Genomic DNA, 24547 nt, shown 5'->3' on the forward strand with positions numbered 1-24547 from the left:
AATGTATTTATTCAATAATCCTTTGAATGCATATTCTCCATGACCCCATCACGAATATTCAACAAACATGTACAAAAATGGTAATTTACAAACAACTATTATTTTCTCGAATTTCTTTGATAAGGAACGCAAAAATACTTTCAATAAATCAGCCATTGTTACGTTCTTAATATAGTAATAAATTATTCAATCAAAAACAGTTTTGTGAAATAATATACATATACAAAGTACACGACATTTCAATGAAATTTTTATTGATAAAACATACTGTAATTATTGCTGTTTTGTGAAAATATAATGACGGATAAATAAACAGTAAATATTGATTTATATCTTGTGAAATGTAAACAATGTATTAGAATAATATATAATATTTAAGTATATGTATATCATTTGTCTTTCAGTAATGTTAGAACATTGAAAACATTTCAATAATAATTCTCGAAACAAATTATTATTTTGAAGGTTCGTATACATTGATTAAGGCTTATGATGAAATTTTTATAACGATTCATCATTTCTAGGTATGGTGTACTTATTTTATTGGTGATATTTCTTGTCGTATTCTGGAAACCAACACAAAATGGCATTCAGTTTGGAATTAAAAGCGGTGAGCTTTTGTGTATAATTTTATCGGAGTATCAACTTATATTTTCTACTTAAATCGTGAAATATTTTGGAGGCGTTTAGGAAAACAAATAAACAAAGGTAATATTACGACATTTCTAAGTATAATTAGAATATAAAATAAAACAGTTTTCTGATAATTGATTACCCTGTTGAGAGATCCATTTCCCACATAATATGTTTTAATAATTGTATAGTTATAATACACGTTATTGGATACATTTGATTGAGTAAGGTCGATAAACAAAGAGTAATTTCGTATACATATTGATTGTCTCCAAGAGAAAATGAAAAATTACGACCATTTTCGATAGAATCAGTTGCATTCGCGTACCTCCAAAATGCGATTTAAATAGAAAACAATTTCAGGTACTTAAATTACGATCTTGCAAATAAATGCCGACAATGATATAATTTGAATAATTGATACAATATATTATATTATTGTGCTAACGGATTTCTTACCGAAAACTCTAAATTAATTTGTACAAAAATAATGTTAACATTTTTTGTCTATGTATACGTAGATGTGGTATATTAGAATCGATCATTTCACAAGTTTCCGTTATATTGAAAATTAAAAGGAATCAGACATTATCCTACTGAAATGGTAGGATATAATTTATCGTTTTCCATAGTATACGAGTGCTCTTAGCTTGAAATGTGATAACAGCTATAATAACGGTGGGACCCGAAATCAACGGCTATAGTAATATTGTACGAATAAGAGTCTTTCAAATATCATTACATTAACATCACAAATTCGAAAGCATTTAAATATTTTCAATTTCAGTATAATTATACATCACACATTTCATTTAATATTAATGATGTGTGAATGGCAACCTCTAGAGATTTTGGTATACACAATTTCAGTATAAGGTCTGGAGATAGGAGTTCGTTTTTAAGTAAAATCTATACTTCCGTATTATACTCGTATCATTAGATGCCAGTCTATAAAACACAACGCATGAATTTTACAAATCGTTTAAACAACGCGGAAAATATTCTAGAAGAAATATTGTTTTTTAATTAGATAACTACTAACAGACATCTTAGTCAATTGATTGAAATAATAATATTTATAGCAATATTTGATAAAATATCGTATCACATTGGTAGTAAATAAAATGGTTCTTGCGTTGTGCTTTACTGCGGTAAGTCTATTGAAAGATCTCAAAATATATTTCAACAATCAACCATTTATCTTAACTACAACAATATTTAAAGCATTTCTCGAATTTAAAGAGTTAGGAAATACACGGCCAAAAACAGGGGGGTAGTTTTCCGAAAATAAATATTGTTGCGTTGAAATGACAATAGAGAAATGAATACCATGAGTGGGAATAAGATTCCGCGATGTACAATACGAAAAAGCGGTTTAGAGACATTTACGTATACAATGTTTGATAAATCAGCAATGGTTAGGCTGCTTCCTAGGAAGGATGTATGTACATGAGTGACGTCACTAGAAGCAGCCATCAGGTCGCCCAGAGATCCTCTGCCTGACATTTCACTACTCTCCCTTTATACACACTTACCTACTCCCTCCTTACACTATCCAAATATCACTTAGCGTAACTTAACATTACTGAATTAATTTAAGATTTATTTATTATTTATAAAGGGGTAGGGGTATTTGCGATTTACATTCATATTTGTAATTTCTAACACACTTTACTTTATGCAATAACCTTTTGTATATTAAATTACATATGAACCGTATAATATTGAAGTCTTAACTAATACACCGCGCCCCGATCCGACGACCCGCTTCTCGCCGCCCGCTGTAGGAGAGCGGGTCTAGCGCGGCTGTAGTAAATTGCACCTCATGTTTAGTTTTGGCCTTTCGTTTGTCACAAACTACTTCGGTCCGTGAACATCCTGCCGGTAATCGTACTCGTATACTGCGGACCACTCGCTGCACTCTCCGCCTTCCGGTGATGTGATCACAGAACTGTCTCCTCCGTTCGTTGTATACTGAATCTTGGGTTATTCCTTATTGTTTAATGATGCCGCGTTATTTCAACATGCTATTAGTTAAGCCACGATCACATGACGAGTCAAACCACACACGCAAACACGATTTGATAAAAAAACATAATTTACATTTCTTTGTACAGTGGATTAATCACATTTATATGATATCATTTGTGTTTGTGACCAAAATACCAAAGTATTTGTTAAACACAGCGCATTTCAAATGTTCCGTTTTGTATTCATCCGACACTCCGCTGATATCCGTTCCGGCCGTTTACATGATATTTTGCGCGAACACTAAATAACGAATATCGATTCTCCAATGTTTATTACGCGAACACCACGCGCACAGTGTCTCCCGCGAATGTTATGCTATATTACTTTATTATTCACTGGTATCTTTACACTTCGACGAAGAGTATTTCAGCGCTTCATTTTTAGGAATCGTTGTCAGCACCTGGAAAGAAAAGAAAAGCTTATTAGTTTCCTATGTACAGTGTCAGTATTATGTCAACTTCTCATAGTTCTGACCAGAGAGTAGTAACAACACGCATATGTCCTGGCATCCTCAACTTCTATGCATATATTTAGTCATACATGCATTTGCATAACGCAGACGCTTGCCATGACCATATGAGAGGTAACTGAGTTTTCTTATTCGTGTACTTCACATGTTTTCATTCATATATGCCAAACATGCTCTTTAAATCATTCTACCATAAAACTTTGTTTAGGCCTGGATGCATTTTTATTCAGAAAATAGATTTTTTAAATTTAATTTTCTGATAAAATAAGTATTGCATATTATAATTTTAATGTATGGGGAGGTCAAAGTTTTATTATAAAAAAGAAACTATGACCCCTATTGGCATTTGTCTGACTTAAAAGAAATGATGATACATTGTAAAATCTTACTGGATTCCCAGATCTGATACAAAAGGCTAAGGCTTCCTGACAGACTACTTTTGTAAACGCATTTATTTATTTATTATGAACAAAGTATCGATAATCATAAAAAAACTACATCCTGATTTGACTCGAAATTTAAATTTAATAGCTTCAATGCCAACTTAAAATAAATACAAATTTAGAAAAACAATAGTGTTGGCAGCTATAGGATTTTGCAGTTGAATACTTCAGTTAGTCGGCTGATCCGAGTTCTAATCCAACATAGGCAGATTCATAGACGCCTCCACACCCCTAGCATAGACTTGCATAACGGGTAGGCACGGAGGAGTATCAAAATATTTGCAAAAAAGGTTCACCCACATTCCATATGTATGATGAAAATACCAGGAGATCAGAAGCGCTGAGGATACAAGCAATCGAAATGAAATTGGAACCCACCTTCGTGGAACGCCGGCAGCAGGGCCGGCGATTATAGATGGTGTCCGTAGTACTCCGCGGGAGGGTAGTGCGCGTAGCCCTGGTGGAAGGCCGCGTCCGCCGGCGGGCGGTGCATCATCTGCGCCTGGCCGTCCATCATGTAGCCCATGGTCGCGTCGGGACTGTACGCCCCGCTGGGCCCTGCGTGCGGGAACACTGCGAACGGAAAAGTCACTACAATTTAGACATGCTGCGGGTGGAATCAAGAGGTTACTCACAATGGTCAAAATGCATTACAGACCAACCCTTCGAGCAAAACGAAGTAATCACGCTAACAAGTGCTGTGCCAATTTTAATAATGCAGATTAAAAAAAAGTATAATCAAACGTGTACAATACGTTGCCGGATTTACATGTTTGATTATGATTATTACGGATTTATGTTGCTCAGAATCAATATACACTTCGTGGAAACGTACATAGAACTGAAACACATCAAACAAAACCCAACACATACTGCTTTTGGTCAAAAAAATTATGTAACCAAGTTTTACAACCTATTCCCATTATCCATAAGTCAGTAAATAACGAAATTACATATGTGTAAAAGAGGTATTCTTATGAACTTATGATAAACAACAAATTTATTCATTACACATTTATATGTATGATGCAGGTGGATAGATCTAAAATAAATCGCATCATTTGGGTATGTCTTATATGATTGCGTATTATAAACAGTTTTCTATTCATATAATTTTACAAAAAAGAACTTGTTAAATGTGAAAAACTAGGAAAACCCGTGTGGGGACATACATTATTTGTAATTTGTAATTAAATATATGATAAATGTATTTCTACTATAAATGATAATATTTCTGCTAATCTCAAAATCTAGTAACTAGAGAGTACGGTCTGGGTTATAACTATCTAAAATAGATCAATAGACAGCCCAATAAAAAAATCAATGGCATTAGGAAACGAACCACGAAGAGGATTAAAAATTTAGTTAAAAGCGACAAGAAATATAAATGGAAAGGTAGTTGCCACTTGGCACTCGCGTATGACGCCTTGAAAGGCTTTTTATCAAGGAACCAGTAAAAAATCTTTCACAAAGCTTTTGGATCTAATAAATCTGCTTTTCTTTTTGTCTCTCAGCCAACCATAATAATGTCCATTATCCGGCACGGTCCATTGATTTACGAGAGTTATTACTACTGCATGGCTCTCTATCGAGGGGCTGGAGCAGTTACCAGGATAACAGGAAGCAATAAAGGGAGACGAAGACTTCTGACGGAAGAGGGAACCAATACGAACATTCCTTACAATGGAGAGACATTACCTAACTGCTCGGATTATGCACTATCCGTCGATTATCGTAACTTTATTTTAAATAACTCATCTAAAATATTTTTGTAACTCATTGAAAAGACTTTTGTATTTTCAAATGTACGTGTGTACTCGTATCTACTTACCTACCTTCTAAAAGGCCATTCATAATATGAAAATAATATCTGCGCTGTGAAAAAATCGATGAGGTGGTCCATTCTGCACTTCACGTACCAGCCTGAATTGACGACAAATAAATATAAGTGTGAAGAATTTATTACATTTATTTTGACCCCTCCTGTGAATCAAACCTAGGACCTTCTGCACGGTAGCTAATCATTAATTATTTTGGCACAATAACCTTTTTGTTGCTGATTTTAGTGAAAATTGTAAATATCACTAACTTATTTTTGATAAATGATGTAATAAGGATGAGAGAAGGGTAAAAAAAAATAAAATACGATATTTTTTGGAAATTTTGTTCGGTTACACTTAGCTCTATACATATGTTTAAAATAAATAATATTATAAATTTCTATGATATGTACGTTTTATTCAATGAATAGTCAAGGCGAGTCTGAGTCTTAATAGTTATAACTGTGTATCTACATATATGATAAAAGGTTTAATTTCCAGGAATTATCGTTAGTAAAATGGAGTAAGATTGTAGAGTTAATTTATACAAATTTTAACGTTAATGCAACCGAATATACGTGATGCTAGAGTACGACCACGTAGCTGAGGCTAACGCGGATTAATAATTGCCCTCCGTATAAACTAGCATTATCCACCAATTTATACAGGCACGATAAATTCATTACATAGACGGTGGAAGCTCCATTGGACGAGGTACCTACGTTCAAAGGTGTGATAATGGCTTTCTGAATACTAGAAACGATAAATCAATATTCATTCATTCTCTATGCATAGCACAAAAATAATACGAGTACTCATAAATGCTGTTGAATTGAACCCTACTTTAACGTTTCCCTAATTCATGATTACTGTAAATGCGCACATCAATCTACAATAGCCTAACATTAACAAAGTTAACCGCAATATGTTATCGTTGGTCATTGTTAGCTTATGGCTAATAATGATAAATCATGAATCACTAATTTGTACATGAGCACGATGCAATGGATCATGGTTTGATTTCCGTAGATTTATTGGATGATTAGAATTTTAATTAATTACATTACAATCATAGTGTACTCAGTGTGATAAATCGTTATAATTACTGTAAATGCTTATTGGTATCTTAGGATCACTATTTATATTAATAAAATAGTAATATATGCAATATAACTTTTAGTATATATGTTACATATATGGGTAAAACTAATAAATTTAAAGGCAAAAATAAAAAAAATAGGGTTAAATGAATTTTTTCATTATAAAACGTGGAATGTCGTGTAGTTTGATGCTACAAGTTCAAAATTTATAAAAATAAAACAATGGGATGGCATGTTTGTGTCGGGAATTTGAGTTCCAATTATTCTTGTGGAAACGGGAGCTCAGCATGAAAGAGGAGGGCTTACGTTGCGAAAAAATCCTTTGAAAGTCATACACATCCTGAGCACAATTTGCAATCCATCCCGGCCAACCCTTAGTTAGTTATGGTTAGTTATACGGGCGAGGGAGGGCGCTCTCTGGTCAGAGGAGAGAAACAGAAAAAAGGGAAAAAGAGAATAATGTCCGAAACCGTTGACCCGTTCTGGGTTATCCATCACTCTCCGGCCTGGGGGCGCCAGGAGCGGGGAGGCGCGGAGCGGTGCGCGGGGGAAGCGAGGAAATGGCTAGATTTTAACAGGGTTATCGTATATGAACATGTACGCTGTCAAAGAAAAGGGTTTCATTTGCACATACCAAACCCCTAAAAAATTACCCACATAGTCTGATTTGCAATGCTCGCCATAAATTTCAGACACATAATAATTATATTACATCCACTAAGAGTATGAATATTGGAAAATATATCTCGCGTTAGAATCAAAAACAGTTTTTTTTACTGATCATATTTAACTTTATCGAACATATGTGTATGAGTGAGTAACTAAGTAAGTAACTATCTTCGAAATAGAATAACTAGGAGTGAGAGTGATCCGGGAAACAGGGGGAACAGGAGGTGGCTAAACTGCCTTCCTACGCTCTATTGCCAGATAACGGTCCCCAAGTTCCCTATTAGCCGCTCGGAACTAATTGCCGCAGGCCATTCTCACGTCGCCAATAAATCTAAAATAGTCGAAGACGTCGGCTTCAGGAGACGCGACCCGAGGTGCGACTGAGTAGCTTTCCTTCTCCCGTGTATGCCCTCCTGATACTCGTCTGAGGGAGAGCTATTGGTTTTTATGCGCGAAGAAAAGTAATTGCCTTCAATACGTGGTACAGCCAAATGAAAGTCTTTTTAATAAGGGCTGAACAGATTGAAACCTCCGAAGGGAGGTATGAAAAGAAAATGAAATGGGCTGTCTATAGGGAAAATAATGAAAAGTTCGAATAAAACCTGATTTCATTAACAATTTAAATGGAGTGAGCTATATTTATAAGCGTAGCTATTAAACATTTCGATATAATTTAAAGGATAGTTTTAATAATAATTACTATATAAACCTGATAATTTATTACAGGTGTGTATATAGATTATTTTCTTTTCACGTATTTGTGAAATCTACTCAATTATTGGATCCAGGAAGACATTTTTAGAATTATAATATAATTTTAATTATGTATATTCAGAGTTTTGTGAAAGAATATCATGATGTAAGATAAAAACGTTTTCTAGTATATTTCTTGACACCATTATGCTCTAAATAAGGAAGGAAATAAAGCTAGTAATGTATAATATAACTGCAGAATGGCTCCAAGTAGGTGTAACGTGGTCTGTGAAGGAATAGTCTAGAATGGAGGTACCGGAGCAAGCCTCGTCTACCGCCTAGTGGCCTTTAGAGCGCAGTAAACAATTACTAGCTAGCAGTTGATGGGATCCAACTTTATGGCCGCCAAGGTAGGCGGGAAGGGCGGGTCTCTCTAGGGCGGAATCTTGGTAAACATCGGAGCAATAATGTGTTTGTATGTCAATAATGCTTTTATACGGATAAGTAAAGTCAGAACCCGGTGTTACAGCTCGATAATAAATTAGGAACTTTAGTTGAGAAACACGTATCAATGAGGGTACTTTTATCCATTTTCAACTACGGCTATAAAAATGCTCATAGAATATGAAATTAATTTAAAACATGATTAGCTTTGGAATTATTTGATTTTTAAACAATTTAACTTTTCAAAAAAATTAGGTAGAATGGTAAATGTTACACATGGATAAAGTGATTACTTAAACCAGCCTTTGATAGGTCGTAAGACCTGTGAATACCCGGGCTTCCATATTCTTCTTTATCTATGTTGATCTATGTCAAAATATTTAACACTTCTTTACCACAGAGTTACTTATTTATAACGTTACGTTATTATATTTCCACAGGAGTTGAATAATCAGAAATAAAGGACTCTGACCTATGAATTCCCAAGAATAGGTACAGTTTAAAATAAAAATTGTACCCTTATAAAGTAGCGCTACTCTTTTGATAATGTATGAATGTAAAAAAAATATTTTTTCTTGGACAAATAGACTTTGGATAACAATTTGAATCTGATATAGAGGAAGGGTGAATAATAAAGATAAAATAGTGAAACGTTTGAGGCCACACGTAAAAGGATTAGGAGAGACGCACTGGCCGAAGGTAAGTATCGGACTATTTATGTAATGTACTTACATACATAATATACTTATGTGTAAGGCTTCTTCAGAGTTACTCTTCCGGATAGGTTTGAAAGCTTTTAGTGATCACACCGCGTCCCACGGGCATGCTCTACCATGATCAACCCCTCCCCCCATACCACACGCCTAGGTAACAGGGCAGCATGACTGGGAGGAGATTGTCAATCGATACTCTGTGCCTGATTATTACCAGTATTGTGCCATTATAATTACAGGGTAAATAATACGACTCCATATACATATTTGATTGTACAGTACCAGATGAAATTCGCTTCAAATGCTCGATACAGTATCCGATAATTTCTCAAACAAATTAATTGTAACACGCAGTTAATTGTGACGTTCACTTGGCTTAAACTAATAAGGGAAATTGATTACTGAATTGTTAATTAATTAATTAATAGTTAATATATGTAAGAAGAGGCTCACCTGCTCTATTTGATTGGTCGATCATTGGTTGTACGATTCTACGCCGAGCATTGATAAACCTGAAAATAAAATAATTCACATAAATTAATCATGTAACAAACAAACAAGTATTTTTTAAAGATTCTCATATACATATACAACACAAATAAAGAAAAAAGTGTTTATATTTTAAGTGATTGTATTTCATCAAGATTTATATTATATATGTAAATGTATACACATACATCATACCGCTATATAGCTGAATTTTGAATTCTATAACGAAACCTCATAATTGATAATTTATTGAGAAATACCTAGTACTTGAGGCAATTCAAAACATTATAAAAGTTATTAGTAAACAAAAAAGGTATTTTTACCAATTACTACTGAATATTTTTAATCGGTAATATTGGAAACAGAAATATTTTTTTTTAATGAGAATGTGAGAAAAGATGCAACTTAAATTATTAGAAGGTTATTTTTAATATCATAATATTGATTAATATACATATATAAATATATATATATATATATATATATACATATATATATATATATATATATATATATATATATATATATATATATATATATATATATATATATATATATATATATATATTATTTCGATTACAGATAGTTAAAATCACAACGGTATTTGCTCTAAAATAATAATAATAAAACCCTTATCCGCACCCCAATGATGCATAGGGCATTGCGTCATATAAACGCAGTGTTATCTTGATGAAGGAAAGGTGATCAGCCCTCCGCTACAGGTACCACCAGTCCAGGGTAATAATATTAAATAAATATTACAGTGAAAAAATCACTTATATTTATTTTACCCCCCTTGGGAATCTGCGAGCGTGCTGACCATTACACTACGGAGGCGGACTGATACACTACAGACCATTACACTACGGAGCCGGCTCTAAGTAAAAAAAAATAACACCAAAATCTATATTTAATTATTTGTTGGTTATAAACTAAAACACTTATCTAATAATATTTATCACCGTTTTTTACCATAATAGAAATTTATATTTATTTATTAGAAACGCTTTATTTAATTACCATTAATCACGTCACCTATTAGTAAAATACATTTCGATCATTCAGAAAACCTGTACTAAGAGATATAAAACTGATTTCACGTTTTCCTAATTTATTGGAACAGGATTTTACTTTTATTTACTTTACATAATTTTGTTCGTTATTTTATCTAAAACTTTCTCCAGATAATTTACATTAATGTGTCTAATTGCAAAGAAATTTACGATGGTAGATAGATTTTGAGCTAAATTTTCGTATTATTCACAACCTGAAAAAGTTTAAAAAATCAGCTTCTCGTTGACTTGTGAGTATATTTATTTCTTTATCAATTCATAAAATAATACATATGTCAAGATAACGAGATAATTTACCCCAATTTCAGCTTTTATTATGATTTGACATTTTCTTTATAAATTATCTGGATTTAATGAATTATTTTATGTAAACGTTGAGACAATTCATTCGGTATTCGACAATTCCATAGGACAAGTACCTACGTATATATATAAATTTTATACTCTATGTAAAAAAAAATAGTTTTGTTTTTTATTTAATTAAAAGTAGGTTATTAACTATATTATATTACGTTTATGATGTTTACATTTTATAACGTTTCTAGTCGGATAATTCATATTTGTATTGTGATTTGTTCACAAGTTTACTCGAAAATCGTCCTTTCTCCCTTAGGAGTCGTTTTGGAGTAAATGATATTTTGTAAAAAATTACAAATGTCTCTAGAGTGTAACCGGGAACGATTTGCAGGAAACACGATATGTATTCACATCATATGCGGGGAAAGCGATACAGAAAAGACAGTTAGGTCATGCATGTTCAAATAGTTAGTTGCCTTGCATTTTTTTCGAATAAAACATGTGTGAATGAATAAAATAATAATAAATCAACACATGCCACCAAGAATATCATCTCCCTTGCGCTATTATTTTCAAAAACATAAAAATGATAGTTTTCTTGGAATACAAAATACATTGATTCGTAGTTCTTGATACATTTATTTTATTATGTATAAAACAGTAATTGTTTTGAATGTTTATTTTGTTTTATAATTTTATAAAATCATCTTATTTGGGTTAACAGATATAAAGGTTTTTTAAAAATGTGACGAAATAATCAAGTAACATTTTCACATACATTTTTTAATGTTTCAACATCTTATATATGAGAATACGTATGAATATAAAATGTAAATCGCACAAACGTATCTCTTTGAAACGGATTTAAATTTGAAATAGCTAGGTACATTCTGAAGCATGTTTTCTTTGCGGTTTTCCACGGATTTCTACGTTGGTGCATAAAATAAAGATTTCTCATGTTCTCGCTGTATGAAGACATTACTTCCCTTGTATCGTGCAGAAGGCCTTATGAATAATTTCACCATAACCCGTGATTGTGAATCGAGATAGATTTTGTTCCTTCTCCTCTATGCTTCTAATCCCCTGTGATTCCACTTTACAATAACATCGATTTCGAAATCATTCCTGCGGTAACGATCGGATGGGGTAAAAGAAAATGGAATCTAAGAGCGTAAGTGAAATTCGGTAAAGTGCCTTGCGATCTGTTTTTGAATATTAAAGCTTTCACCCGCTTTTACAACCAAAGTTCTTTTTCCTCGAACACGAAAAAATCCTGCCATTTCGTATATATATACATTATCACCCTTATCGATATTCGCAATTAGGTGAAATTTTTTGTAATTTATTCAAAATCGATTAATTTTTTTAATTGAATTGTTGGGTAATATATCCAAAATAAAACAAGGTTTGTTGGATTGAATTTTACGTTTATTCATGTATATATAAATACGTGACGCGTTTCGTCTTCTTCGGACATTATCAAACACTGTTTGGTAATGTGTGTATATATAAGCAGTGTTTGATAATGTCCTAAGAAGACGAAACGCGTCACGTATTAACATATACATAAACAAATGTAGAATTCAATCCAACAAATTTATTCCTTGTTTTATTTTGGATATATTGCCCAAAAATTCAATATGGAATTCTACCAACTGTCTGCAGTTACAATAAATAATTTTCTTATTTCTGGTTTTAAAATACAATTTTTATTTTTATTGATTTGGCATTAACTTTGTGGAAAAACATGATTACATAAACGTAAAAATAAAACAATTTAAAAAACTTTTTGAATTTATTAATGTTAACACGACTAGTTTCGAGAACTACAGATGTTTTCATGAACAGAGGAAACATCAAAACGAGCAACATCAACGCCTGTATAATGTATTTTCATTATTACAGATATAATTGTAGTACAATCATATTTACGGACAAGTAAAATCGAATCATTAGTATTTGGTTATATATATATATATATATATATATATATATATATATATATATATATATATATATATATATATATATAAATATATATATATAAATATATATATAATGATTGATTAAGCATACAATGGTAACTGTGGTAATGAAATAAGTGCGTTTATCAAGTGAAATATTGGCCCAGAGTTTACCGAAATTCACTGATCTCGGGTGGCAACATAGTATATGAAAAAATGTAGAAGAATCTACAAACACATTTATCAATATTATATCTTCATTATCACAGTAAACCACAAATTTTGTATTAATTTGTGGAAATTATCAAAATTTTAATTATAAAAATAATTGAGTATGTTTTCAATCCAACTCGTCATATAAATATATTTATATACTAGGACTGGCATTCGCCGGAAGACGAGCATGTTCATAAGGGGGGATGCTGGGGAGAGTCGCGCCCCTGCCGTGATTAATGTACCCGACAATCAAATTGCCTAGAAAAACATCCCAGAGATGCATCTGACTATGTCGTGAATATGGGAGCTGGCACACATGTGATTGTGTCACAAGCTCCATGTGTGTTGGGCGCCCCACCCCACTGGAATATTATGCATACAAACGCACACGAGTCAAGGGTTGCTGTGCATCGAGCGTGTGAAATTATCAAAATATATAATGGATTGTATGACAAAAGCGTTCTTGTGTCCATCTATTTTTTATACTTTATATTTTGTAGATAAGTAGCAAAAATTCTTCGTATTTTACTTTATCTTATTCAAATTTAATGTTAGAATTTTGTTAAAAGCACACTTTATTACATTATAACAATTTTATCCTATTTGTAATTAAATGAATTTATGCATTCAAAACTAAATTATGAAGAAAAAAACAAAGAAAGCTTTTCCAATAAATTTGTTTCGTTTTCAGACTATATTGTCTTATACTAAATAAAAATTATATACAACTACGAGTATATAAAAGATAAGTGTGTTATGAAATAACCCTTTAAAATAATTTTAAACAAAATTACAAAACCTTTCTTCTATAAAATGAATTAATACATCGCTGTTGTTATTTATTGATTTATTTATTTTTATTCCAAAGGTTCATAACAATAGTAAAATGCAAAAAGTCAAGGGGTTTGATGATTTTGTCTACTGAGTTTACATTGGGAACTGTATCCATCCTGCTGTGGCTCTATTGCCAATAATTGATTTTATACACACACTGTGCGTAAATCACTCAGAAAATGTCGCAGTCCAAGCTGAGTTCTACAATTATTGAGTATGTAATTTGTTGTAAAAACTGAATAGATAATTCCTTTTTCCATTACGCACTCAGCATTTGATTATGTACCCTTAGAGTAAATTATTTTTGCGTGAATCATCATTCACAAAATCGTCGCCCTGTCATCTGCATGCTGCAATGGACCCAAAGAGTTACAAAGGGGGGATTATAATTGTAAGTTTGGAAATAACACAAGTCGCGTCGTTGGGGCATGTTTTTTTTAACACAATCAATATGGTGCTATGTGATGTATCGTCACTTTACCCCCATCCCCTCCTGGGTGCAGTAAACGCATTCAGAAAGAATTCATTATTTCTCCGAAGGGGACGTTGCATTAAGGATAATCACGGCGTATTATAAAATTGGCGGATTAATCACGTTTGCATCGGTTTCTCATCTTAATGATAATTTTGAATAATTTAAACAGCGCTGTATTCGCAAAATACTACCTCAAGGGTGCTTTATGTCTGTATATATGTTTATATATATATATATATATATATATATATATATATATATATATATATATATATATATATATATATATATATATATATAAATATATATATATATATAAATATATATATATATATATATGTATATATATATATATATATATATATATATATATATATATATATATATATATATATATATATATATATATATATATATATATATGTATATATATATATATGTATATACATTTATGTTATGTTAATATATAGTTTCATTGGATTTTGTAGAATGATTATGCTATATGGGCTTGTAATAAGGCTTGTACAATTCACTTCAAGGTTTGGAATAAATAAATAACAGTATGTGCAGAGTTTAATAACGAAATATATCTGTAAGCTAAAATATATTCTGATCTGCAGTCGCTATCCAAGAAAATATTTCTAGAGAGGGAGAAATACCGGTCGGAATGGCTTCGTTTGTTGGTTGTGCGAAGGCAAATAAACATCATTATTGTCGTTAGTTCCTATTGACCAACCGTAGGAATTAGACGACCACGGACTCCGAAGCGTTTGTTTTGCGGTAATGCCGCCGGGAGCTGGAATCGCCGAAAGCTTACCAACGAATTCATTTCAAATCCCCTAGAAATTGCCTGATGAAATGGCCGATATGACTTAAATAGGCTATTTAATGCATTTGACACGTACGGATAAAGTGGTGGCTGCCCTTTGGTATGGGAGGGTAAAATAAAAAAGAACACATCCGCGCGTAAAAGTCCGTAAGGCATTCCTAATAGCAATCGGCGGCTAATATACGGCGACGGAATTAATCTTACGGCCTTTTAGTACCTGCGTACACTTTCAATTGAACTTACGAGTATTACGCAAGAGAAACCCATTCTCTTATTCGTTCCGTTCGACTAAAATAATAATTTAACATTATGTAACCCTATAAACAAGTAGTCTTGCAAATGTATATATGTCTGACTGCAATAAATTTCAGTTTTTATGAGATTTCTTACAAAAATATACAAAGGCAAATAATAGACGTTAGTGGATATTAGAGTTGCTACCAGGGAAGCATAGATTAGCAGCCTGGATTTCAGGCATCTCGCAGCGTTGTTAGCCCCTCTTGAACCAGAGCACAAGGTAATTGCGCGAGTGCTAGAAAACAAACTGGTATTCTCCGAGAAGCCGGGCCATAAGTTGTGATTTTGTTTAATTAAGGGTTAATTTGCTCGGCCTGATCGCTGCGACCCGCGCCCTCGGGCGGATTTCGGAATGCCTACGAAATATTTGCAGTAAATTTACCGACTCCGTAATATGGTAGCCGGGTAATCATAACTTCTCCGGACGTCTGAAGCCGTGGAATGACTTTTTTTACGGGCGGCATTATGGAAATTAAGACGCTGAGAAGGTAGTACCTTAAGTGTTTTGTAATGTCACGTTTTAATAAATGTTTCTCTAATTAATTATACGGTTAATTAATTTAGTGAAAGGCGAAGGGGTGATTAGACCGTTTTAATATTGCGAAATGCTTTCAAAAGGTGGGCATTTAATTAAGAAATAAATTCAAGTCGTTATCTCCTTGTTTCAAAATAAAAAGCTTTCGGCTTAGTGTCTTTACTCAGATGGAACCTTATACTTTAAAACTCAAATTAATTCCTGTTAATTCATCTTCACTGTCTTTTTTATATTTAAAACTAGCTGTACCTAGCTACGCGTTTCTGTGGCTCAGACTGGTTAAATGGAAAATAAAGCTCTTATACATTTAATTTAACAATGCTTACGGGTAGATGGTACACTTATAGTATTTTAGAAGCAGTAAAAAAATACGATGTCTACTATGTGCAATGTTTAGTATTGCGTGTGTTGCTGTTATGTTCGACAGATGGCGCTGCCATTGTAGTCAACAAGCTGTTTTTAAAAGAATCTATTTTTACCTGTCACCGGTTAAAACACTTGTTGCAGATATATATATATATATATATATATATATATATATATATATATATATATATATATATATATATATATATATATATATATATATATATATATATATATATATATATATATATATATATATATATATATATATATATATATATATATATATATATATATATATATATATATATATATATATATATATATATATATATATATATATATATATATATATATATATATATATATATATATATATATATATATATATATAAATATACAATATATATATATATATATATATATATATATATATATATATACATATAAACACGCACGTACTAGAATGCAACGTTATGTAAAAAATTCCAAGCAATTGGTGAATAGCATTAAAAGATTAAGATTTTGAATAATTTATCGTTTTTATTTATATTTTTAAAGATAAATAAAAACATGAGCTTTTTTAAATGCAACGTTGTGTCGAAATTCCAAAGCAATCGGTGTATAACTTTGAAATATTTGAGAATTTTGAACAATGTGAAATTTATATTTTTATTTATACAGTAAAGATAGAGTTCTGAAACAAATTATAGGCTCCAAAGTTAGAGATACTGTTGCTTTATCCGATTGTTTACTGAATAAGTAAGGCAGCAAGAAAATGTTTATCTTAACTAATCCATAATATAATTTGACGGAAGTCTTGGCACGTAACAGGAATGTCTCCCGGAATACCCTTTGGAAATCTGCGAAATTGGTAGGCCTTCCTACGGGACTGGGCCCTTTGGCCCCACCCGTCAACGCAGCAGGCCCGAACTTGGGACCTTTCGGTTTTTGGGAAATGTACTTGTATCTTTCGTAAAACGAAATATACATGTATCTGTTGTTTTACGAAAACAATTACCTAAATGAAGTATTTTTTATGATTAATTTGAAGATTTTTTTAATGATTAAAATGTAACTTTTAGTATTAAATCAGTCTTGAAAAAGAAGCGATTATCTTTGAAACCGGTAGACATTATAATTAAATTATAATAAAATATTTATAGTGATGTTAAAACAAAGTTTTTTTTATTGTAAAATGCAAAATCACAATGTTATTGCTTTGAATATATATATAAAATGCATTTTTATTTATTGTTTTGGTATTCACTTTGTGGTAAGACATGATGAAATTATAAATGAAAGACACTTGTTTTTTAAGTACAAAAACAAGTGTTTTTCTTTTATAAGTCGTTTTCGTTTAAAATCTTCAGCAATAAATCTTGAAAATTGAAAATGTAATTGATTGTTTAATTCCATTGCTTGGTAATTTTCTACTGGACAAGATAGTAAAAAAATACATAAAATTTATATTTCAAGCAATAATTTTATGATTTTCCATTTTATAATCAAAATATAAGTTTTTTTAATATCACTGTAAATATTTTATTATAACTTAATTATAATGTCTACCGGTTTTAAAACTAACCGCTTTTTTTTCAAGACTGATTAATACTAAGTTACAAAAATACAAACCTATTTTCCGGGTGGAGGACCCTGGAAAAGTAGCCTCAAGGTTTCTCACATTAGCAGTTTATGAGTCGTGCAACTAGTATAAGTACGGGTGTGCAACCCGGAGAGCCCTAGTTATTCTCCTTTTCCCGCCTAATGTTTTTTCTCCATTGTCTTTCTTATTCAATGGAATACAAGAATGCAAGGCTGAGAAAACCATTATAGATAAAATTAAGAAATGTGTGTTGAGATGGTAAGGACATGTGAACCGAATGAGTGAAGAAAATATGATTAAACAAGTTTATAAGGTGAATTTGGTTGGTAAGAGAAGCAGAGAAAGACGGAAGAAAACTTGGCATGATCAAGTATTTCCGGTCTGGAATCGGGTCAGTCGGCGTGTATGTATGAGAAGTTGTCTGAAAGAGGGCTGAAAAGCGAAGACTGTGTTCAAAGACAGATTGATGTGGCGTTCTATTCTCTCTGCCTGCCCCTTCGGGAAGCGGCAAGATGGTAAGTCGTGATTCATTCAATTTTTGAAATTGATCAAGTTGTCATTGGATTTGATTCAAGAGTGATTATACGGTATTGCATAAGTCGTATGTAGATTGTGGTGACATGTTAAAGTGAAGGATATATTTATGCATTTGAATCTCAATTTAGATGGCGTGGTGAGAAGTTACAGTCCGATGGCATGGTAATCCGAGGTGCAAAGCGCATAAAAGCGGTGATTTTCTCGAGCAAGGAGCGCCGGCCCGGCCGCCCTGCCAGGAGCGCAGAGGAGGGCGGCTGCTTGCGGGCAGTTTCCATGCGGCGCGCATTCGCTCCTAAATAACGGCCTCACCATCATCCGCCTCGAATCAAACATCACGTGCGGCCCCATCCCCCAGCGCGGCCCCTGCTCCCCTGGTCAGTTTATGAGATTGAAATATGATTTGTGCTCGGCGCGCGTGTCCCGGTGCCGCCGCGTGATTGGGCCTCCCTTGGACCGTATTTATTATGTAGATGGCGCATTTAGTATTCAGCCTGGGCCGCCCTCTCATTGCCCCGTGCCGCCCTGGCATCGGCCATCGGAGAAATTCCATTTAGATTTGGCATACCTAACGCATATCGAAAATGATTCGGGTCGGGATTGACCTAAAACGGAAATTATGATGATTCTCCTTATGCCTTATCGTAATGAGAATTTTTCATTTTAGTACTTCAAAATAGCTTGATATCCGTGCTTTGTACACATGGCAGAACTCCGAATGACATCCCCACTCATTTTTGTGGTACAAAATTAAATCCAAAGACAAAAGCTAAAGTAAAACACAACTTCCCAAATATTTTTTTGTTATCATTATTTTTATTTCAGTTCAACTCAATTCCCCTATGAAAAACTAGTGGCAAAATGGAAATACGCTAACTGTACTTTGCTACTTCTGAAATACCTGATAAGGGTAGAAATAAAACAAATACTTTTACTTTGTCAGGTGTATTATGTATCTTTGTTAGTTGGTCTAAGATGAGGTAACGTCAGAATTTTTTTAAACACCGTATACAAGCTATGCGTTTGTATGTCAACTTTGGTCGAGACACGCATACGAAAATATACACGGTTTTCTTATCAGTATACATTATTTTAACCATTCTATAAATTGAATTATATTCAGGAATCGTTGGTTATTCTTAAAAGTTTAAATAAAATGATAACGTTTATGATACTGAATCCAGACAGCGATTAGTAAACATTTGGTACCGTGTTGTATTATGAGGGAATACTCGTATTTATTTGTGGGAGAATGATAATGGTACCCATTCCGGTGAGCAAAGTAGACTGTCTGACCTGCCCCAATAGTTTATGATTGGCATATGTCTGTGCGCGCACGAATGTTTTATCATTACACTGTCAAATGTTGACGTGTTCATTCTCTCCATCTCGACCGAGCGCTCAGTTTTCCTTCCGTCACAACAGACAGCTATAAAAACAAATAATTAAAATATTAATCACCCGACCGTTTTATTAGAGATGTAATATGTCATTTAATTTGTGTCATTAATTTGCGCCGTATCCGCCTCAACAATCAACTTGATAAAAAGTTAATAATTAATCAACGCTTTATCATTCAGGCCGAAGCAATTTATCAAGAATGCTAAATAGTTCACTGAAAACTGAAAGTTTGCTATGAGTATGAGACTAATGATTTCGAAACGTAAATATTTTAGCTAGTATATTATTAGATTAAAACCAATATTTTTAGCTTTTCCACTTTATTTTTATTTGACCAGCGACCGGGTTTCGTCGTTACCGACATCATCAGACTGGTGGGAGGCTATACAAATTGTTATGTTATATATATATAAAACAAGGCAGGAGTTGATAACCATGATTTGATATAATTTTGTTCAGAAATTAATTTAATTTGAGTGAATTTAAGTATTGTATATTAAAAATATTTTTATAAAGGTTTTTTGTATTGAGAGCACGATTTGATTCTATTATAACTTTATATAAAAACAACAATTATATCAAATCATGGTTATCAACTCCTGCCTTGTTTTATATATAACATAACAATTTTTATAGCCTCCCACCAGTCTGATGATGTCGGTAACGACGAAACCCGGTCGCTGGTCAAATAAAAATAAAGTGGAAAAGCTAAAAATATTGGTTTTAATCTAATAATATATTAAAATGCAATTCCATCACGAAGTGTCAGTGGATAATATAAATCTATTATAGCTAGACGTATAATAATTTTATGTACATACTATCGGTAGTCATGGTTCGAAACCGGTTTATTATTTGAATTTGAACGATGCATTTATATAATTTAAATATATTTATTTAGATAGGTACTTTAAGAAATTAACTGTTTTCTCGCGACTTCATAACGGCTTTTTGTACTTATTCAATTTATATAGAATAAGCAGATAGAATATTTACTGAATTTAAGTTTATGTATTTGTGCCATTAGATTTATGGTCTTATTGTTGAAATAAATAGATAAAAAATAGATTTCGAACCAGCTCGTTGGTTTGAGGACATTAAATTGGAGAAAGCAATCTATCACGCTGGGTAACAGGGTTGTGTTACTGGGATATTAGTGTGTTGTATGGATTAGGAGAACAGAAATCCGCTACACGTGTTGTCCAGCTCATTAGCCAACCAAACAGGGGACTATTTCTTGAGTAATATTACACAATGGAATTAAATACATAATATTACGTTTATACTGATACAATATATAAACATTATACGATATTTTACAAATAAATATTTTTAAATTGTTTTTATATCATTTGATATGTAGGAATAATGTTATATTTATTTGGTAAATATGTGTAAAAATCATATTGAACATTAAAAAAAACATAGAACTATAACACCATTTAGTACCTACTTATTAAAGCAGAGTAAATAAATTACAATATTTTTTACGTTTCTAATTCTATTTCCGATTGAATTTGAGTAATATTTTATATATTTTTAAGCAAATTTTGGTGTCGATAACAGGCGAGTAGAAATGTCAGAAGGGTGTTAATTCTGCCAGGGTTGCCGTCTCCCCCTCGACATGAAGCAGAGTCGAGTCTGGTGTCATTTGGCCGTTATGGCTGCCACTGCTGGGGTCAAACGTTAGGTCAACCCCATAGCTACAAGGAGCCGGTGATAATGCCATAACAGGGCGCCGTATGGCGGTATCAGGAGGGCAGGAGTGGTAGAAGCCCTTATTGCCTATTGCCGAACCCAATTTGTACGGCGAAACGGCGACAGCTTGCGACCTAAGAGGGCGCGCCATTACACGGAAGTTATTAATATCTTGAGGTGCGACAACGGTTTAAGGGATATGAATAAGATTTCAATATCATCAACATACGATGAAAATGCACAAGGGTAAAACATATTGCTACTGGCCTCTGAATTTCTCTTGTTGTGAGGAAAATATCGTATTTTTAGGTATGGGTTTCTTGCGAGAGAGAAAATTAGAATCGACCGCTTAATCTCTCATCGCCCATCCGCATCGCAAGTTTAACACAAACAATCTGCTCATGCTCTGAACCAAATATTTATAATTATATGCGATATATTTGTGCGAATTATTTTATAAACAAGTAGTGCTCTCATTCAAACAATGCACAGCGTGCTTGAAACTATAGGAATATTACAAAAAGATTTCATTAATAAAAATTGTAAGAAATTCCTTTATTAGATCATAATGAAAATAGACATCGGTATGTAGTAAGTAAACATCTCAGATAATATATAGTTTTTTCGACAAAAAAAAAAAAATTATATGTGAGAAAAATATTTTAAAAAAATCATAGTTTTCAACCCCTGCCTTCTTGTACGTACAAGAGAATTTTGCTCTAGCCTCCTACTAGTATTGTGATGTTGGTTTCAACGAAACTCTGTTATTGGTGAAATATAATAAAAGTTGTACAATCTATATTGTTCTTTTATTATATAAAATACAATTCTACCAAGAAATGTCATTACAAAACTTAAATGTAATAAAACACGATTAAGACTATCGTGAATTTATTACCTTTTTACAGCTATTTTGAGTCACAACGGCATCATTAAATTATGTCAAAATATTTACCAAAAAAAATAAATGTTGAATATTGGTATAAACATTTTTAACTAGTATTTTTAGTATTTGATGAATAGTCTTCATAAACGACTTAAACGGAAAAAATATCAATATATTTTTATTTAACATATAAGATACCAAAATATTGTTAAATTAATTTTAAATACTCAAATTCCTAAAATAAATGTTGGAAAAAGTCATACGTCCTACACATTATAAAAACGTTTTTACTTCACAGCGTACAAACCAAGAACTAATTCTAAACGCTAATAGTTAAATATGTTTTCCAAATTATTATTTCTGTTACTTAAGTGAGTGTTGACGATTCGTTTTTCTCCGCTCCTGATCAATTTTATGAGATAACTCAGAAAGCCATTAAAAAGTCTTGCAACCGATCTGATAGTGTTTTTTATAGATAACACAATCTTAATTAGTACTAGGCAAGCAGAATAGTAGAGGGTGTTCAGAGATTGTCATGTTAAATCGGGCACTGAAGAACCTAGTCATAGGAGGGATGGTGGGAAGGGAGAGGGGAAATGTTGGCAACTCCCCCCGGGAACTAAACCAGCGACCATTTATCAAATTAATGATTCTGGGATTCAAATTTTAAACTACGCACCGCATAGAGGAAACTGTTTTGCTCTATGGGCACGAAGTACCGCACGCAGCATCGTCCGCAGAGCGGAATATGTGTAAACAAATGAGAAGAGATAATGAAAATTTAAATATTTAAATTAGATTTGGGAATCCGAAAATGTACCAACGCCAGCGGATGCAAAATTAAGGAGCAAGGTTGGCTGATAAAGCTCTCGACAAACAGAACGCCATGATGAATTTTACGAGATACTTTTACTCATCCTTAATGAATAATCAGGTATTTTGAGAGCCTTAAATAAAATTTTTGTCCGCCTCCGTAGTGTAATGGTCAGCACCCTCGGCTACCGTTCTGGAGGTCCCGGGTTCGATTCCCAAGGGGGGTAAAATAAATATAAGTGATTTTTTCACTGTAATATTTATTCAATATTACCATGGACTGGTACCTGAAGCGGAGGGCTGATCACCTTTCCTTCATGTGTAAACGATCAAGATAAGACTGCGTTAATATGACACAGTGCCCTATGCACAATTGGGGTGCGGATAAGGGTTTTACTATTAAATAAAATACCACCAAAATTCAATTGACCCAACCAACAACGAATTATATAAATAATGTATTACCTAGATTATATAGGGAATGTATTTTGTGCTTCAAAATAAGCATTTTTCTTCTTCTCCTTCTTTGACCTTTATCCGCATCTAGTGATGCAAAGGGCACTGTATCGTATCAGGACGTGTTATTTTGATCCTTAATCAAAAGAAGGCTAGGTGATCAGTCCTGACAAGGTATTTGAAAATGAGGCGGAATGCAAACGTGTCACATTAGATTTTAAGAAATAGTGGTATTTATCAAGTAAAATTTAAATTGAAAATAATATGAAATAAATAGTGCAGTGTAAAATCACATTAATTTATTTTGTTCCTCCTGGGAATCGAACCGGGGGTCTCTCCAGAACGGTACCCAAACGCGCCAACCACTACAGTACGGAGGGACTTTTGGAAGGTAGCAAATCAAACCTTGGACATTACTCAAAAAAATCATTCCACTAAAAAATCTAGATTTTATATAATTTTTTTGTTTTTTTTTTTGTGTTGGCCGTCATTTTTAAAATGACTTAAGCTATTTGTTTAATGCGTACACGTTTTCCATTTCTTAGATTTTAAATTTTAAATATATAATAATAAAACCCTTATCCGCACCCCAACGGTGCATAGGGCACTGCTTCATATGAACACAGTGTTATCTTGATCGTTTACACACGAAGGAAAGGTGATCAGCCCTCCGCTCCAGGTACCAGTCCAGGGTAATATTGAATAAATATTACAGTGAAAAAATCACTTATATTTATTTGACCCCCCTGGGAATCGAACCCGG

General features: G+C 32.8%; 1 protein-coding gene across 2 annotated transcripts in view; it reads right to left on the bottom strand.

Moving 5' to 3' along the window:
• Positions 1 to 2260: 2260 nt before the first annotated feature.
• hth (Meis homeobox homothorax) overlaps positions 2261 to 24547 on the bottom strand; it is a 449971-nt gene continuing 427684 nt past the window's right edge. For both annotated transcript variants that reach the window (XM_088277921.1, XM_088277922.1), the window contains 3 exons: positions 9469 to 9527; positions 3955 to 4149; positions 2261 to 3064 (listed from right to left, as the gene is read on the bottom strand). In XM_088277921.1, the coding sequence (XP_088134047.1) occupies positions 3986 to 4149; positions 9469 to 9527 (223 nt within the window). In that variant the 3' untranslated portion in view covers positions 2261 to 3064; positions 3955 to 3985. The remainder of the gene's footprint in view (positions 3065 to 3954; positions 4150 to 9468; positions 9528 to 24547) is intronic.

Source organism: Brachycentrus maculatus, unplaced genomic scaffold, assembly GCF_059751285.1.
Source record: "Brachycentrus maculatus isolate JH-2025_06_01 unplaced genomic scaffold, ASM5975128v1 h1tg000050l, whole genome shotgun sequence".
In the NCBI taxonomy this organism is placed as follows: domain Eukaryota; kingdom Metazoa; phylum Arthropoda; class Insecta; order Trichoptera; family Brachycentridae; genus Brachycentrus; species Brachycentrus maculatus.